General features: G+C 37.7%; 1 protein-coding gene and 1 long non-coding RNA gene across 2 annotated transcripts in view; one reads left to right on the top strand and one right to left on the bottom strand.

Moving 5' to 3' along the window:
* The first annotated feature begins 5,465 nt into the window (after positions 1-5,465).
* LOC147583150 (uncharacterized) lies at positions 5,466-19,578 on the top strand. Its single transcript, XR_015245878.1, has 3 exons — positions 5,466-5,681; positions 18,355-18,439; positions 18,549-19,578. It is a non-coding gene; the product is annotated as an uncharacterized LOC147583150 (long non-coding RNA).
* ZNRF2 (zinc and ring finger 2) overlaps positions 7,475-20,658 on the bottom strand; it is a 98,719-nt gene continuing 85,535 nt past the window's right edge. Inside the window, exons 4-5 of the mRNA XM_025929301.2 lie at positions 16,195-16,274; positions 7,475-12,942 (exon numbers count right to left, since the gene is read on the bottom strand). Of these exons, the coding sequence (XP_025785086.2) occupies positions 16,217-16,274 (58 nt within the window). The 3' untranslated portion in view covers positions 7,475-12,942; positions 16,195-16,216. The remainder of the gene's footprint in view (positions 12,943-16,194; positions 16,275-20,658) is intronic.

Consider the following 20,658-nt stretch of genomic DNA (forward strand, 5'->3'; position numbering starts at 1 on the left):
AATAAGAATTACTAACACATCATTTGCAACGACATGGATAGAGCTAGAGGGTATAATGCTAAGTGAAATAAGTTGGTCAGAGAAAGACAAATACCATGGGATTTCACTCATATGTGGAATTCAAGAAACAACACAAAGAGCAAAGGGGAAAAGCGCTGGGGGGTGGGGGGGGGATAGAAAGAGAGAGAGGCAAATCAAGAAACAGACTCTTAACTGTTGAGAACAAACTGATGGTTACCAGAGGGGAGGTAGGTGGGCAGATGGGTGAAACAGGCGATGAGGATTAAGGAGAGCATCTGATGTGATGTGCAGCAGGGATATATGCAAGTGTTGAATCACTACATTGGACACCTGAAACTAATGTTACACTGTATGTTAACTAACTAGAATTTAAATAAAAACTTAAAATTACTAACACACGCTAGACACGGACGAACCTGAGAACACATTAAATGATTGGATTCTGTGGTATGTAAATTATACCTCAACCAAACTGTTAAAAGTAATGGGATAAAGATCTGATTAGACCTTTCGCCAAAGAAAATAGACAGGAGCAACAGGTGTTAAGCTGGGAATATTATTAGTGGTTACGTAAATTCAAATTAAATCGTGAGATACCACTATGTACCCACTAGAGTGGCCAAAATTCAAAACACTGACAGTATCAAATGTTGGCAATAATGTAGGGGAAACCATATACGGTACTCGTGAGAATGTAAAATGGTACAGCCACTTTGGAAAACTGTTTGGCAGTTATCTTAGAAACGGAAACAAATATTTACCTTGTGACTCCGTTATTCCATTCCTATTTATTCAAGATAGATGAAATCACATGTTCCCATCAAGATTTATAGATCAATGTTCACAGTCCCTTCATTCATAACAGCCCAAACTAGAAATAGCCAAGGTGTCCACCCATGGGTTGGTGGATGACAAACTGGAGTATATTCATACAATGAATGTAGTATGAGTGAATGTAGTATATTCATACAATACTCAGCAATAAAAAAGAACCGACTCAAGCAGGAACGCTGATGCCTTTCACAGATACGCTGAGCAACGCAAGCCTTACACAAATAATGTTTTCATCTACTCTACAGCGACACAGCGGATCAATGGCTGCCTAGGGGCTGAGGGTGGATGGGTGGGAACAAGGTATAAAGGGGCCTATGGTACCTTCTGAGGGGTGATGGAAATGTTCTCTATCCTGGCTATGGTGACAGCACAGGTGTATGTATGTGTCCAAGCCCATCAGACCGGACACTTACAAAGAGTGTTTTGTTGTACGTAAACTATCACTTACTGGAGTTGCTTTTATTTTTTTTTTTTTTTAATTTTTTTTTTCAACATTTATTTATTTTTGGGACAGAGAGAGACAGAGCATGAACGGGGGAGGGGCAGAGAGAGAGGGAGACACAAAATCGGAAACAGGCTCCAGGCTCTGAGCCATCAGCCCACAGCCTGACGCGGGGCTCGAACTCACGGACCGCGAGATCGTGACCTGGCTGAAGTCGGACGCTTAACCGACTGCGCCACCCAGGCGCCCCCTGGAGTTGCTTTTAAAAAGCCGTGAAGAGGGGCGCCTGGGTGGCGCAGTCGGCTAAGCGTCCGACTTCAGCCAGGTCACGATCTCGCGGTCCGTGAGTTCGAGCCCCGCGTCGGGCTCTGGGCTGATGGCTCAGAGCCTGGAGCCTGTTTCCGATTTTGTGTCTCCCTCTCTCTCTGCCCCTCCCCCGTTCATGCTCTGTCTCTCTCTGTCCCAAAAATAAATAAAAACGTTGAAAAAAAAATTTTTTTTAAAAAGCCGTGAAGAAAAAAATCTGATTAGGAATAAATAGATCCCCACTCTTATGGAGAAAACAGGCCTCTAAAAAAACAGAAATGCACAAACTCATCTGTCTGGCTGTCTCCACTGCAATCCTAGTGTGTTTCGTACTTTCATCTGTTTTCACCTGTTTTAGCAGCACTGACACGGACCAGGGTCTGGCACAAGCATAAAACTGTTAACAGATGCACAGTCAGATCAAGTATTTTCCAGTGACTTTAATAATCGTACTCCTTGAGAGATAGGACAACAAATGCTTATTCAAGAACGAGGTTTCACACAGCTATGTTATTTACATACTTGCTATGTCATGCCTGATCACCAGCTTTTGCTAAAACTACGGAACCATAAGCTCCCTAAGGGCAGAAACTCGCTTTTCCCCGTCAATGTACATGCAGTGTCTCACACAGTATCTTGCATCTATCAAGTGTTCAAAAAACAAAGGCTAAATGAATGAACCAACACTTCACTCACCCCGCATTCCAGTTCAAGCAACTGCCGCATATTCTTCAGGCCGAGACGACTTCAGGATTATCAACAGAACTCTAAGAACGAAAATCAGACTACAGCTACTCACATGCCCACATGCAGTGACCTACAGGCGCTCTCTAGTGATCGATGTCAGCGCAGCAGAACGCGATTTCTGAACTGTTAACTGCCACATTTTTCATGCCTTGCATTTCTGGCTGTTTATGGCAACTTAGTGAATCACTGGGAGCTGCTGCTTCAGTAGGGAGAGACGATAAGCATAAGACAAAGACATCAAGGCTCAGTTTTGATGTCCAAGGTTTTTTAATGCCAAGGGAAGAAAGAGGAACCTAAAAGGTAACTTTTGATTTGTCAGAGCCACATTCTGGAGGCAGAAAGGGCTTTTAGCAATTTGCCAACTTGGGTGCGCAACATAAAAGAAATCATCGAGGACCTCAGCCTGGCTCCATCAGGCAGTTTATTCTACGAACCGGGGAGATGGGAAGAATGGGCAATGATAGAGGATAGTTTTCTCACTCAAAAAGAGCCAAAAGTTTGATCAAGTCTCTTTCCTAAGAGAACCGGAGGTAATGTAGCTAGATCTTGGCTGTAGAGGTCTACGACAGGCCTGGCACTTTCCTCTCCAATGGCTGACACTCTGGGGAATGTGTGAGAAAACCCTAGATAAAGTTGTACCCTGGCTGTGCAACAGGATCACACCACAACTGTTAACTTAGCGTCTCTGGCGTGGGGTCAGGCCTTATTATTTTTATTCATTTTTGAGAGGGAGGAAGGAGAGAATCCCAAGCAGGCTCCCCACTACCAACGTAAAGTCCAACGTGGGGCTCAATCTCACAAATCACGAGATCATGACCTGAGCTGAAATCAAGAGTCAGACACTTAGTCAACAGAGCCTCCCAGGCACCCCAAGGCCTTAATAATTTTTTTGAAAAAACCGTTCTCCCTTCCTACCTCCTGAGTTGATCTAATGTTCAGCCAAGTGTTAAGGATTACCGACGTACGGGGATCCCACAGCTGAAGAGTGCAGTACCTGTCTTCCACGGTATACCCATCCTCGTGTGTAAACTCCCTGGCAGTTCCACCACTGACTCCTTTTCACAGGGCGCTTGAGCACAGAATTCCCCACACAAACCAGGGAGCATCTTACTGAACACAGCTCAGACTTCACTACTGGTAACTCTCAAAGCTAGATTTTGAAGAGTCTGTTCTGTGAATGAGTGTCTGGTGGACAAGTTTCGCGGTTTAAGCATGGATGTGATACAAAGTTAACTACCGCTAGAAGGCCTGAAACTCACGCAACTGTCCCTGCAGAGCTCAACACAGGGGACAAGTCGGACTGGAGCTATTCATCAGCACTGCTCACAATTCCCGTGGGTCATCACAAACACACCAGCTCAGTTATTCGGAGCTTGTGTGTTCTTACCCAAACACTGTAGTCATAACAAAAGCTAGTGGCATTTGGGAAAGCAAACAGAGGTTCCTCAGACTTTCCACCTTTTTAAGGTATTTCCAGCCTCTTTCACTGAAAAAATTAGGAAACTCGGACTCCATTTAGTGATGACATAGGACCAGCTCTGCTCATGCAGTCCTTAATTAACTTTCTGAGACCCAGGTCTTTACCAAGTTGGACTTATAAGACCTTTGAAAACATTTAGGTGAGGATAGATTGGAATGGAAAACCAAACTCCCAGGCTCATGTAAGACCTATCAGCCATTGGTCACATAAGGCTGGTGAGCACTTAAATGCCGCTATTTCCGAGTACAGATATGGTATAAAATATACATCAGATTTCAAAGACTGAAAAATATCTAAAATCTCACTGATAATTTCTATACTGATTACATGCTAAAATGACAATAGTTTGGATATTTAAATACCCTAAGGCCTTTAGCCTTCACAATGTTTGAGCTCCAAAAATGATGAACTATATACTATTTGACTTCCTTGATGGATATCCTCCGAATATTTGGATAATGAATATCCTTAACATTTACAGACTTGATAACATTTCAACATTTCAGTTATAAATGAGCTACTTTATTTTTTTATTAAAAAAAAATTTTTTTTAACGTTTATTCATTTTTGAGACAGAGAGAGACAGAGCATGAATGGGGGAAGGTCAGAGAGCGAGGGAGACACAGAATAAGAAACAGGCTCCAGGCTCTGAGCGGTCAGCACAGAGCCTGACACGGGGCTCGAACTCACAGACCGCAAGATCATGACCTGAGCCGAAATTGGACGCCCAACTGACTGAGCCACCCAGGTGCCCGTAAACGAGCTACTTTAAAACGTTATGACAGTTATTTGACATTTTTCTGAAATACAAATTTACATTGTTAACGCTAAACAGTTTTGTTTTCAGTTATCCAGACACTAAATTATCGAGCCAGTCAGAAAGGCTTTAAGTCTTTTATTTTAAATGTTCACTTATTTTTGAGACAGAGAGAGCGCACAAGCAGGGGAGGGGCAGAGAGAGAGGGAGGGAGCAAAGGATCCAAAGTGGGCTCTGTGCTGACAGCAGAGAGCCTGATCTCATCAACGGTGAGATCATGACCTAAGCTAAAGTTGGTGGCTTAACCGACTGAGCTACCCAGGCACCCGAAGGATTTAAGTCTTAAACTGACTTTGTTGTAGTTTTTGGTCAAGTACTTTTTAATGCTGGTAAAATAATGAACATTGAATTCATGGAAAAGAACCAGACAAATAAGGCACTATATGGCGGAATGGTCTTATAATTACAGCATCAGTATGATATTGCAGAAAAATTATTTTCATTTTATGTGAGAAATCAAATCTTAAATCATGCAGTAATACTTATGTTTTTAATTTTTTTTTATTTTTTACATTTTAGGACAACTCCCTCTAAGGTGTTAAGTTTCTACTATTCTCACAGATCTTGCTTTGTAGGAATTCCTGGTCTAGGAAGTTCCAAGTTATCTACAGGTGTATCTTTGAACCAATTTGGAGAAACCTGTGAAAGTCTGGTGTTCCTACAGATATGTTGTATTAGATTAGGGAGTCTGTGGGGGAGTCCTTGACCTAAGATAATACAAGCATGCCCCAAGGTTTCTGCTGCTTCTCCAGGAACTAAATATAAGCTTTTATCAGTCATCTTTCTCTGTCTGCTAAACAAAGATAATCATAGTGCACCCACGGGCAACCCATAGCCTTCCAGGAACCAATAAGCCTCTTCTGGAATACTCTACTTCCAACAATAGCTTACTTCTGTTGTGAATGTCTGAGAAGACTGGCATAATGAAGAGAGTTTGGGACAAATGAACCAGAGAGAAAACCTCATGAATGCTTCAGAATGCATTTCAGCACTTTACTAGACAAAGCTGGGAAAGCATGGCCCTATTCCAACAGGTATTGGATGTTAAGGGGGAATATGGGGGTGGGGGGAGTTGCTGGGAGAAGGCCCAACTCAACCGACCTAGAAGTCATTGCACTAGAAAAGTGTACCTTACTTATCGCATGCACTTACTGCCCTAACAGTGTTGGCAACATTTGTGTCTAGAGCACTCCTAAACCTTCTCTCTCTCTCTCTCTCTCTCTCGCTTTCTCACAACTTGCCAACTGTCTGGCTTCTCTCTCAAGGCTCTGCCTCCCATTTCAGATCTAATTTATGTTAGAGTTGATAATCTTTCTCTCTGGTTCTCCAGGGAGTATTTCTGGCATAATCAGCTTTCCCCAAGTGGAAATATTCTGTCCTTAAGAGTCAACCCTCCAAGCTGTGGCAAAAGGACAGACGGGAGTTGTCCTGGTCTTGTCCTTCATCCTCACATCTAAATGACTATTAAAGTGGAGTTCATTTTGCTCTCAAAACTTGTAAGTGCCTCCATCTTTCTTTTTCCTATTGTCACTCCTTTGGTTTTGTCCCTCATTATCTTGCTTGAACTGCTATAAATTTTCCAACAAAGTCTCTCTGCCTGTAGTTTCATTCTTCTGTATGGGTAAATTGCTCTTTTTCCCGTTTAAAACCCTTGAATTGTAGTCTGGGACGTATATTCCTTCGTGATTTGCCACCTGCTTACCTCTCTAGACATAGCAACTCTCCAAGAATGTCCTGCTTGTGTGTGCTATGCTTTCTGCCTTAGGCTCACTTCCCACTCCACAAGTCCTTTTATCCATACCCCCTGGAGCTATGTATGATCTATTTGTTCTTAAAGACTTAATCATTCTCTTGCCTAGTCTCATGACCTATGGTCTAATGACCATATGCATCTTGTGTATGTGTCTATAACAATTATTACAACTTATTATAGGTTTGCTCACTTATTTGCTTCACCCACTAAAGTTTAATTAAGGTCTCAGAGGCTAGCTATCTTGGATTTCTGTATTCTTGGTCCATAACAGTCCATAAAACCAAGTCTGCTTAATGCATACTTGCTGAAAGAGTCAATCCGTAAGCAAGAACAGAATCTACAATGCCCTCTATTATATACAGAGGTTTCTTAAATGCGTCAGCTAAAGGCTTAAGACATTACTTCTACACCTCGTGACTGAAGAGAATGACAAGTTATTTATTTATAGATAAGCACAAATATTTTTATCATCTTTAACCACCACTAACATCATGAAGTGCTTGCTGTGTGTCTGTTGCATACGTGCACCCTCCCAATTAACCCTCACAACAACCTGGAGGTAGGCAGTAGTTTTTTTTTGTTTGTGTTTGTTTGTTTGTTTTTACCTCTTTTTATAGGCAAAGGCAAGGCACAGAGGAGTTAAGCATCTCGCCCAATGTCACAAAGATAGCAAAACTGGGCAGTCTGGCCCCAGAACCCATGTTCTTAACCACTCTGCTACAAAGCTCAATACCTCTTACACATCATGAAACCTGTACTTCAAAAGATCAATTACTCCCTTTTCAAAAACATGATGGAATGTTACTAAATACAGTCTAAATTTTTAAAGTTATGATTACACATTGACAGACCACCCCACCCCAAAACCTAATGGCTCTACTACAATCATATTTCAATTAAAAAAACTTACAAATAGGTTTCACAGTAGAAATTTCAAAGTACATTTTTACTCCTGGTTAAGGTAATGAAGACCTCTTTCTTTGTTCATTACCATTACGTAATTTCTCAAGCTATTGTAGATTTTTAACTTAACGGGTATACAAAAATAGATAAAGAAACTGTGACAACAGTTAATTCATGGTAACCTTTCGGCAATCAGGTAATTCTCAGTTTTATTATAATGTACTGTCAACTTCTAGGCATTACAGTGGATATGACAAATTTCCTTGAAAGCATTCTCTTATGTTATACTTCTAAATAACAGGATAATTTGGCAAGATCATTCAGAAGTTTTATTTATTAAAATATCAATCATGAATTGTTCCATTTTAGTTTAGAACATACTAATACAAGTTGTTCCTAATACATTTTCTAGATTTCTTCTGATGGATGCTTTTGATGCCTTATTTAACAGGAAAATACTTTCTAATAGAGGAAATTAAGAGGTATTACAGAAGAGTTGTTGAAACCATGAACAAACCAATGGAAATAAATACTATTACTGTGATGTTCTTTAAAAAAAAAAAAAGACACTCATATAATCATTGGAAAGAAATAAAATGGACTTCTGTAATAAAGACCAATATCATCATCAAATTCCAAAATATCTCTTGATCTCCCTATAGGGTCTGTTAACTGTATTCTATGCACACACGTGCTCAAAATGCTAACGACTAATAACATAACCTCTTCAAGATGCTAGCACCAGGGTCACTGGTAACAGGGTACAGGCAGGACTGTAAGTTTATAAACATAAACCATCAGTCAATCTCAGCATATCAAATCAAAAGGGAAGGCATGAGAATTTAATAATAGGAGAAATCAGTCACTTCTGATTCTAAGACTTGCAGTCCTGACAGCGGCCTCACAGTCCAGGGCAGAGCTAGGAAGCACAATGTTGGTTAATCAAATACTGCAATCTTACTCTGAAATTTTTCATTTCTGAGATATGAGTTTATGCCATACTGCTCTTTGCTTCCCTATAAACAACTAACAATTTATCTTATTGTTAGCCGTTGGTCTAAAATTAATGATGGCTTCACATCTGAAAATACACCAACTCCCCTTAGTCATACTGCATTTTCAGCTAAAACTTAATATGAATATATCTGGTTTTCTTCAATGCCTTTAGTTCTTTCCAGAGAATCAGCTGAACTTCAAAGACCAGGTATTTCCCATTCAATTCAGGAATTCTGTGATGGAAAAAGAACATTCAGTTTCCCAGCTTCAACACAGCATTCCCAGAATATGGCACTCAAAGTACTGCCTGAGTAAATTATTACCAAAAGTTTTACCTATTCAGCTGTTCATGAATAAGAATCACTACTAGGAGTATACCAAGTAGCAATTTCCTCTAAAACAAAACAAAACAAAACAAAACAAAACAAAACAAAACAAGTAGCAATTTAGTATCAGAATGAAAAGGTCTTGATACAGAGGAATAGAACAGTAAAACATAATTTAACTATTGTCATTCACAATATAGTAAAGAAAAAAATCAGAAGTTACGCACTTCAAAAAAGGGGGGAGTGATGGGGTCAGAGATAAAAGTATCAGCATGCTAAATTTTTTTTTTTTTAACTTAGAAAATACCTGTACAAGAACAAGGGACATTTCACATTTAACACACTGTCAATATGCATTGAGTTCACCTCAGGATAAATGAAACTGCAAGAAAATGGCCCAAATGAACTAGAAGATTTCCGGCAGCTCACAGACTGTACTCACAATTAATACGCAACATTTACCTCTATGAAGTCTTACAGAGTTCATCTGATTTATATGGAACCCCTCTGTGAAAAAATAGGATGATTTGGATATTATTATCAATGCATAAAAGGGATGTCAATCAGATGGTAAATTCAATTATTCTTGAATTTTTAAAGAGTTTCATGCTTTGCTCAAATGTAGCTTACTTTTAGGAAATTTCTCTTCTTCAGCTCTCCAAGTTAGTAAATAAGATTAGGTAATATTTACATTTAATTTACTGTCTTTTCATTTAAAGACATTTCTCTTAGTCTTGCTATAGTATGTTAATTTAAATAATTGCCCTTAAACTTCACTATACCCAAATTGGGAAAGTAAAATAAACTTTGAAAAGGAATCTGCCATTTTCACTAATACATTTGTTAACCTGAAATCTTTTCAAAATACATATTGAAAATATGCTGACAGTGATCCTCAGGCATTTCGTTTGGGCTACATTCTAATAAAGTATTTAGTGGTGAGAACAGAAATAACTGTGTATCACTTAAAAGAAACAGAAGATTTGCACAAAGAAACCAAAACCCATATAGCATGCAAGAGTTAACAATATGGCCTTTTAAATGCTGTTCAGCTACCACAAAAAAATCAGTTATAGAATTCATTACTTATATTTCAATCACAAACACTTCTCTTAAAACACGATCTATATCAGATTTATAACCAGATCTGAAAAACATAGATTAAGACTAGGTTTAGCTAATTTCTCTGGCAAAAAGCCCAAAGACAGGATAATTTTACTATCTCTTATACATTCCGGCAATAACAATAACAAAATTCAAAAAGCCAGATCAAAGTAAAACGAGTCAAAATTGGCAATAAACCCATTATGAAGAGTGGCACTAAAGTGAAATTTCAGAACATATTGCTTTCTATTTACGCAAGTGCGATCTCATTTTAAAACGTGTATTTACAAAGATTCTGGAAGGCTATCAATCACCAACTTGATAGCTAGGTTTTCAATCTTTATTTTGTCTCCATAATATTCAGTTGTCAGTAGTTTCAAGCAACATATTTAAATATCTAATGTGATTTTTGTATCCTACTTACACTATTCAGTGTCCACATACAGATACACAAATATTGTAAGTGACACTATGTAGAATATTATAATATTTTCCAGAGTAGCAATTTTGACTTTGAATAATAACCAGAGCATCTGGGCATAAAAACATTTTCAATTCCTAAATTCTTCTTTCTGGGGAGTCATTGATGGAGACTGAACCTAAAGTAAAAAATGCTAACCTCTATCAATTTTAACACAAAAGGGCTGCTATAAACAGATTTTAAGTAAGTACTGTTCTAGACAAATATAATAATCAAGGAGCACTTGAACTAACAAACACTGAACTTTCTTCTGCTGTAGCTGCTGCAGCACAGAACCGTAGGTCAGAGGCTGAGCGAGAGAGGCTGATATGGAACAGGACACAGAAGGAAAAGAACTAAAGTCTGTAAAATTAAAAAGTCAATGAGTAAATCACATATCAGAAAATCAACTTCCAGAAGAATATTAATGCGTCACTACCACAGCTAGAGTTAAGCTGTGCCTTTAAGAACGGAAGACAACAAAACAATTCTTACCATAACAATATACCAGTAGTAGGAAAAAAATGAATCATTCACAAAATACTCTAAGAGGTCTTTCCTGGGGTGAGCGGGTACATGTGTTATGTGTGGAAGCTTACAAAATTAAAAATGTGAAACAAAATGGATTCATACTAAGATTTCATGGTAACAGAAGAAAATTGAAGGAAAGATTTTCCGTGAGGAAAGAGTATTTCCCATAACTGGTTTAAAAAGCACCTATTAAACCGTGCTGTCAGCCGTCACAATGGAGGTTTGGGACGCTTTTGTCAATTGCAGCATAACAAAAGGCATTTCACAGCATAACTTTAGGGAAAATGTTATCTGGTCTGGAATCACACAGAAAGCAATGAAAAACTCTTTCAATTGTTTCTAAAACACCAATTTTTCTGGGTAGCAGCAGTTGCTCCTGTACGTGCCCTTTCAAAAAATATGAAACAGAAGCAGAATAGGGAAAAATTTTGAGAGTAAGAGTAGCAGCATTAAATAGAAAAGCAAATACTTAAATACGTTAAAGAAAGCGTAAAATAAGGAAACAGTAGGGGCGCCTGGGTGGCGCAGTCGGTTAAGCGTCCGACTTCAGCCAGGTCACGATCTCGCGGTCCGTGAGTTCGAGCCCCGCGTCGGGCTCTGGGCTGATGGCTCAGAGCCTGGAGCCTGCTTCCGATTCTGTGTCTCCCTCTCTCTCTGCCCCTCCCCCATTCATGCTGTGTCTCTCTCTGTCCCAAAAATAAATAAACGTTGAAAAAAAAAAACTAAAAAAAAAAAAAAAAATAAGGAAACAGTACTTGTGCAACTTTCAATTATACCAAGTAAAGTGCACTGCTTAAATGTTCACTGATAACATTTTCCCTGTATGTTGAAAATATGAAATCTACTTATTGGTATCTTTTTAGATTAAAAAAAAAAAAAAAGACATTCACTATTGTAGCCTGATAGCTCTCTTCCAGTATTTTGTAACCATTCAGATGTATTTTGTGGGAATATTTATTCACATAATTTTGCTTAATACATTTCTTTCTACACAAGACTGAATTTAAAAGTCTATTATCTATAACATTTTCAATTACAGTAATAACACATTAATAAATTATAAATTAACAAAATCTTCATATTTGCTTTAAAAAATCATTTATCAAACACTAACTTCCAGATTATCTGGAAAATTAAAGATGCAAATTGCTATAAATCCGGCATCCCAATTAAATTCTGATTTTTAAAAGTATATAAAATGTCCCTCAAGTTATTCCAAGTTTCCACTCAAGAAAATTTTACCCTTTTCATAAGTTACTAAGTTTACAACCTGCTAAACATTCTACCCAAATGTGGGAAAACTGTCTGGAGATGCAAAGCACAATGAAATAATTACATGAAAAGAACAAACAAAAATACCCGTTAAAACAAAGTTATTATAGCTGGCAGCACTTAAAATTGGTAATTTGTATTTTTTAAAAAGTTGCATAGCTGCTGCAAGATGATTCATTACTGATTAACTACTGAGCAGTTTTAGTTTTACTTAAGAGGAAATAACACGTGTAATAAATTGCAATTCAATAGACAATCTTAGCCTCAGTTCATTAAAATGTAATCATGTAACTTGATTTACTCTTTGGACTGCATTCTGATAATGTTAAACCTTGAATTTAAAATACTAACATATTTTAGCTCTCCTATGCAGAAGTCTATTTTCTACTCATAGGAGAAAAAATAGAAGAACTTGAGATCATGGTCTACATTCAGAAAATGTTTTACTGCTTGATTTCATTTCTTGGTTTCACATTTAAGACTTTAATTTATAGGAAGTACATTATGTGGTCTTCAGTTTAAGAACAGACGAATACAGAAACATCATGTAGGGGAAAATAAAGTGACCCCAAACAAGAAAAAAACAAGTCGAACACAACTAGTTGCGCAGCTCTAGAGAACTTAATAAAATCAACTTTTAAATCAGTTAACTTTGGCGTCTGAATACAAAATGTTTATCAGTATTACCTATGTAGATGACTAGTAAGGGAGGTGCAGCATTTTCAAAATCCCTGTGTGTCCTCTATATGCATGTTCGGTACACTGAGTTCTGTGGCAACTGCCCTCTCTTCAGCAGGGTTTTTCCCCGTGTGATTGTCCATCTCTGTGTTACCAAGTCTCACAGAACTCAGATCTCTGGCTGAGTATGCCTGCAGTTTTGTTTTTCTTTTTCCAGAGACAGATCCTCATCTCCTCTCAGTTTTTCAAGCATCTTGAAAACACAAGAAAACCTGTGGAGAAGCAGACACATGAAGTTCAAGCAGTGGTTCCTAATACTAATACAAATCAAAATACAACATCCATTTCCCCAGGAACACTGCTTTAGTTGCTTTAAGTTTTCATACATTTACTTACTATTCTGAAAACTCATGAAATCAATGTTCTGCAAAAGAACAGGTAAATTTAGGACACAGCAGGACCAGTTAAAGCTTAAAACAGTCATGAAAAATATCTACCACATCACAGTCATTTTCCCTCCACAATTAAGACCAGAGTACAGAAAACACACACACACACACACACACACACACACACACACACACACACACACACACACACAATACCTATGCATACCTATTAACCTTCCCCCATATAATTAAAATCACCAAATAAAAATGGTAAACAGTTTCCTGACTAATCAAAACCTTAGACAGTCCTGTATCTCTTTTGGGCCATCCATTAAATTCTTATGCTAAAAAATATCAGAAATGTTGCAAGTGTTGCTACATTTTTTTTTTAATGTCTTAACAAGAAATACTCCTCAAACCCATACATTTAGGGGCTCCTGGATGGTTCAGTTGGATGAGCATCCAACTCTTGGTTTCAGCTCAGGTCACGTTCTCATGGTTCATGAGTTCAAGCCCTGTGTCCAGCTCTGCACTAAGCACAGAGCCTGTTTGGGATTCTTGTTCTGCCCCTCTCTCTCTCTCTAGAAACAAATAAACTTAAAAAATACTTAAAAAAAAAAACCAAAAAACAAAACCTGTATGTTTAATCTGGGACAGCAAATGGGATAGGAGGAATTTATCATGTGACAAATAAGAGCAGTTAGAACAGGAGCAAAAATATAAAAGAATCAAGACATTCCATGTCTATACATTCTTAAAAATGACTCAAGACCCACAGAGACAGATTCCATTGATTTCTAAAGTTTCTAAGGCAGCTGTTACCAAACTCAGGTTCTATATACAAAAAGAAAAAAAAAAACCAAAAACAATGAAAAGATAACACCAATACATAGGTAATGAAACTGAAATGCTGTTTAAGACCAATATGCATAATGACTATGAGATGAGACACATGTTCCTTATACCCCATAACTCATTGTGACGCTAAAAGAATTTAGCTGATCAGATCATGAAATAACTTTTAAATTTTATTTACTTTTTAGAGTTTATTTATTTTGAAAGAGAGAGAGAGAGAAAGAGAATGTGAGTGGGGGGGTGGGGCAGAGAGAGAGGGAGAGAGAGAATCCCAAGCAGGCTCTGTGCTGTCAGTGCAGAGCCTGATGCGGATTCAATCTCAGAAACTATGAGATCATGACCTGAGCTAAAATCAAGAGTTGGTCGCTTAACTGACTGAGCCACCCAGGTGCTCCAAAACTTTTTTATAAAATAAAATTTTTAACCATAAAATTCAACCTCACACAGAAAAGTTTACTGCCTATAGAAGACTAATTTTACCCACAGGTGAAAAATTTAGACATACTACACCTTGGTACATAAAACACTATGATAAAAATTTCATTTTATTAGCATTGGTTTTTAGTACTTCTCTTAAAATGCTGCTACAGTTTTAGCTATAGTTTTAGTTTATTGGCCCAGACATAAGGTTACACTGAGGATATTTCAAAGCATCTTCCTCTTCAAAAAACCTTTTCACAGCCAAATAAAAACATTTATGCACATATACTCAAAATATCACTCTATCGCCACACTTTCTTTACATGGCCATCTTATCCCAATTCATATTTCAAATGTGTCAAAGTGGTCTGAATCAGCTCACAGTAGAAGGTTCAAAAGCTGACAGTCCTCTAGTACCCTACAGTTCACCAAGGCTTTCACATTTCACACGCATACCCTACTGTAATTGTGACAGAGGCCTCAATTAATGTTGCAGTTCTTTCTTTGGTTGCTATGGTGGCTATTAAGTTACCTCAAATCTCCTGTCAATATTCTAATCTGCTATTAAATCATCATCATTAAGAGCAACTTTCTGCACCAGTTTCCTGTCTTTGGTCTTAACCATTCAGGAAAGACTGTTGTCGACTGCTACCTTAAACCTCCGAACACAGAGGCTCCAACTCCTGAAACGATTCCAGGATCCGCTAACATGTTATGCCTTGATGTAAAATCCCAATGCTTTATGTCATTTCTCCAAGTCTTCTCGTAAAAAGCTTTTCACATATATGAAGATAACATTTAAGTTAACTATTTTTTTCAAAGTCAAATGAACACACTTCACAGAATGTGGAAAAAAGCAATAGTCAAGTGAGGTTATCATTCAATTCACTGAACATTTTTAGATAATGCAGAATAATGAATAAGCTAAATCAGCAGACCAAAACAAATTCTGTATTTGGTTTAAAATTCAATTTTTTTTCTTTTTTCCTCCTACTGTACGGACAGGCACTTTATTATATGCTGAGGATACTAAGGTGAAAGATTGAACTGAATGAATGAATGCATGATGCAACTTTTTGAAGAAAACGCTCCTACCTAATAGCAGCAAAATAGCTAAGAACACAACCTTTGGAGATAATATGCCTAGGTTCAAATCCCAGTTCTACCGAGGAATTAGGCTTGGCAGGTCAGGTTTCTTAACCTCTCTTTAACTGTTTCCTCATCTATATGATGGGAATAGCAAGAGTCCTGAGTTCAAAGGGTTGTTCCAACAATTAGATGAGTTATTAATAGATGTAAAATGCTTGGAACAATGCCTGGCACATAATGCAACATAAATGCTAATTAATTATGATTAGAATTACAATATATTGCATTACCCAAGAATATACTTGTAAAGTGAGGGATAAGAGTACAGAATTTGATTCTGTTTGCTAAATACATGACCTTTGACTATTATGCATATTGCTTCTTAAAGTCATGAAATTAAATACTTAGGCCTTGAGGTTTTCAGGGGTAAAATGGGGTAATGTGTACTAATATGTAGTACATGTATGAAGTAATATATCGACCATAGAGTTCCTGGGTTTAAGCACTAAACTAAAATTAAACAAGCCAATGTATTTTAAAGTACCAAGAATGGGGAAGTTACTCAATGTATGACTCTTTTCAGGAATCAGCAAAGTTGTTTTCTACATATCTTTTCACGTGAGTTTTCTATATAGTAGCCAAACACAATGTCTGGGATACATACACGCACGCACACACACAGCTTCAATAAATGAATAAAAATGGTGGCAAAGAATGTATAACTCAGGTAACAATTAAAAAGCCAATTAGAACAGAAAAAGGGAGAATTACCTATAAAACAGGAAGCTGATGCTTAGTCTGAAGGGTGCTCCGGGCAAGATCTATTTACTTCAAACCATTCATCTATGCAGCTAGAAAAGAACAAAACCAGAAAAACTGAAACACTTATGCTTATTTATATCATGACAGCTGTAATAAAAAATTCTTGCTTCTTGACTTTAATGTATCTTTTCAGGAAAAAAAATCAGTATTTTAAATGATCATATTTGGCATATCTAAGTAAAAGATAAGGATCTGTTTACTACATTTTGATTATTTACTTACCTTTTAAGTTTATTGATTTTTTTTAAAAGTAATCTCTACACGCAACGTGGGGCTCAAACTCATGATCCGGAGATCAAGAGAGGCATGCTCTTCCGATTGACCCAGCCAGGCGCCCCACATTTTGATTACTCAAAGAAGTTAAGGAAATAATCTTTGCAAAATTATACTATAAAGTACTTTCAAGTTTAAATAGAACAACCATCACACCAAAAGCAAATCTGAAGAACCACTACTTTACCAGTATTCAAAATTAAGTGACAAATCTGGACAGATATTTCTCTCTCCAAAACAGTCATTCATTCACACAAGTATTATTCTGTTCATGCCACCGATCAATGTAATCAAAAGCAGCTTTTAAATTCTAATTCTGGACAATACTGCATCACCTCTCAAATCTTTTATTCAGTGTTTATCCATTTTTCAGAGAGAGAGAGAGAGAGAGAGAGAGAGAGAGAGAGAGGAGCGAGCGTGCGCAAGCGGGGAATGGGCAAAGAGAGGGAGCAGGCTGAAGCAGGCTCCAGGTTCTGGGCTGTAAGCACAGAGCCCGACACGGGGCCCCAACTCGTGAGCTGTGAGATCATGATCTGAGCCAAAGTCGGACACTCAACCGACTGAGCCACCCAGGTGCCCCTGAATCGCCTTTTAAAAGACTATCTTTATATGTGAGTATTGAATACTTATTTTAATTCTATCCCACCCTACACAATACATACACAAGTAAATATACCATCATCCACTTGGTATTTATAAAGTATTTCATGATTTTATTGGAAGTTAAATACTAGGGTGCATATAATTATCCTCACTGTAATCTGCATTGTTCATTGCAGTAGCCACAAGCCACATGTGGCTATTTAAATTCATTACAATTAAATAAAAGAAAAATGCAATTCCTCAGTCGTACGACCACATTTCAAGCACTCAAAAGCCACGTGGCTATTTGCCCCTCTATTAGCACAGATACAAAACATTTTCATCACTGCAGAAAGTTCTTTTTCACTGTGATAAATGGTAAAGCCTTCGATAAGGCTAAGTAACTTGCCCAGCAGCTAGGAAGTTACCCAAGCAGAATTCAAACTGCTCAACACTCCCTCCCACTGATGTGTCAAATTGGCACACGCCACAAAGCTAGCAGGCTTGGTAAATATGCTTACAGGCAAAATTAGTATTTATCACTCTCATATCCTGACAGGATAATTTGGTAAGTAAAAATAATGGACAAAACTGAACGGAAAAAAGATAAAGTATTTCATCCATATAATATTCTTTCAACCACTAATTTCTGTTGCCACTAAGACTTCTGCTGTCTAAATAACCTTGCCCCAATTGGCTTCTGACATGGTTTTCAGCCTGCTTTCTATCCTACTTACTTGGCTCCAGCAGTCCCCTGGTCTACTGGAATACCCCTTTAAATGAAGCACTGAACAAAATACTCCACATGAATTAACAATTCACGGTACCTATGTGATTTAAAATGGGCACTTCTTATTTTACAGCCATGTAATTTCGGCTCATACTGAGAAATTAATCATTTAAAACCCAGGGTCCTTCTCATGTAAATTGCTATCAACCCATGTTATTTGAAATATTATAATCCCTTCTCCCAACTCCAGCAGGAAACCATTACTCTGAATTTGGTGTTTCTCATTCTTGGACATTTTCTTAACCTATCACTACATAAGTACACATTCCAAAACAACATATAGTATTGTTTCTGTGTTCCAAATTTTATACAAATGCTACCGTCAAGTATGCTTTTTCTAACCGTGTTTTTCAACCTGAGATTTACAACTGATAATAAGGCTCTGGTTTTTACATTTTTGTTGTGTATAATATTCCATTAACATAAGCATATTGCAGTGTATGTATCCATTCTTTCACTGACAGACTCCCCGGAGGCCTGGTCTCAGGAGTGGAATTACGGAGTTGTAGGATGTAGACAGCACAGAGCTCTTACACAGCTATCCACCAAGTAAGTACACCAACTTACATCTGGATGTTTACTGGCACTTGGGGCTCTTTTTTTCCCCGAACTGACTGGTGACTTTTGCCAAATTTTCTGTTTTGTCTTTTTCTTATAGGTTTGCAGGAAGTTATCATCCAGATACTTCAGCTATAATATAGTATACACATTTTTGATGGTCCTTGCTGTCTACAAAATCATACACTAAAAGTAACAGGGCTTATGGGAAAAATGTTAAAGGCAGACCACTCAAACAATACAACCTGGTAACTAGAACAAAGATGTGTTTGCTCCAAATAATTAAAATACCACTATAAATACAGGATTTTTTCCCGAAGGTGTAAACTTTGACCTAAGAGGACTAAGGAAGGATTAATATGGAGACAAAAGCCCAATGCACAAACTATGAATGAAGCAAGTATTTCCAAAATAAAGCCCATGGCCTAACTGAACTGGGTATAAAAACATTCAGTGGATGGGTATCTTTATAACAGCAGGCACACCTCATATATGGGGGTTCGGTTCCAGACCTCTGCAATAAAGTGAATATCGCAATAAAAAGAGTCAAATAGTTTTTTTGGTTTCCCAGTGCATATCAAAGTTATGTCCACACTTTACCTTAATTAAAAAATACTTTATTGCTAAAAAAGGCTAACTACCATCTGAGTTTTTAGTGAGTCATAATCACTGATCACAGATCACCATTAACAAATAAATAATGAAAGTATGAAATACTCTGAGATTTACCAAAATGTGACACAGACACGAAGTATACAGATGCTGCTGGAAAAATGGTGCCCACAGACTTGCTCCACAGGGCTGCCACAAACCTTCAATTAGTAAAACAACACAGTATTTGTGAAGCGCAATAAAACGAAGTGCAATGAAACACGGTATACCTGCATCGTATTCTCCCATGGCTTGCTTCCACATATGCTTTCATCTGCTTTTATTTGCTGGAGCAAAACACTGATGTGCTGAGAAATACTATGGATGAACCAGTAAGATCATCTCATTGTACCGTCACTGTTTCTTCCACTTACCAACTGCAACGCGCTAACTGCATTACAGAAAGTTGCTGAAGGAGAGTACTGTTTCAGATACAACAACTGTTGTTCGTGTATTATAAAAAAACAAAAAAAACCTCAGCCTGAGGTCTAGTTTTCTTTTACTTTTTCACAGTATCACGATGAAAAAAAAGTTTTAAAATGTTAATATGGTCCAAATTTGAGAACCATGAATGAAGCAAGCAAGTACTTTAAAAATAAAGCCCGTGGCCTAACTGAACTGGGTGTAAAAACATTCAGTGGATGGGTATCCTTATAAGAGCAGGCACACTTCAATTTTGGGGGTTCAGTTCAGATCATTGATCAACTTTTCCTTCAAGTTTTTATACGGGGGTGGGGGAAGGCTTGCATTGTAGCCCCCAAAGAGGCCAAGAACATTTCTCTACATTCTTTCCAACACTTGTAAGAGTTTTTTTTTTGGTTTCCATAGGCATATGTTCAATCGGGAATTAATTCCTATTTCAAATATAAAGATTCAACTGTTTTTCTACATCAATAACCAAGTGATCTCAGTACCATTCTTTGAATAGTTCATTCTTTCTCTACTGCTATAACACCACCACTGCCAAATCAATTTTTTAATTTTTTCATTTACTTAACAAATATTTACATACTATCCATCATGTGCCAGACTTTCTAAAATTTAACTCATTTCAAACCTCAAAACAACTCTATGAAGTTGGTACTGTCGCCTCATTTTATAGATCGAAGGAGGGAAAAACTAAGTAACTTGATCAAGATCACACAGTGAATTAGTGGAGGGGCTGGGATTTGAACCTTGGGAGGAAGGCTTGACTCCCAAGAGTCCAGGCTCTTAACCCCTGTGCTATGATGTCTCTCATATATGCGTGAGTGTTTATGGGCTCTATTCCTATGTCCTTTCCACACATGTCTTAATTAATAGTCTTAAAATGTATCTGCATAGGGGAAGCCCCCACCCCCCAGCAGTTTTCTTCTTTGTGAATATGACTGTTCTTGCCATATGGACTCTTTGGTCCATGTGTATTTTAGAGTCAACTTGTCAAGTTACATGAAAAAACTAGTCGAGATTTGAACGGGATAATATTAACTATATAGATTAATTTGGGATTAAGTGACATCTTTATGACACTGAGTCTTCCTATCCACAAGACAATATACCTCTACATTTTGGATCTTCTA

Source organism: Puma concolor, chromosome A2, assembly GCF_028749965.1.
Source record: "Puma concolor isolate L17-30 chromosome A2, mPumCon1.1.hap2, whole genome shotgun sequence".
Classification (NCBI taxonomy): Eukaryota; Metazoa; Chordata; class Mammalia; order Carnivora; family Felidae; genus Puma; species Puma concolor.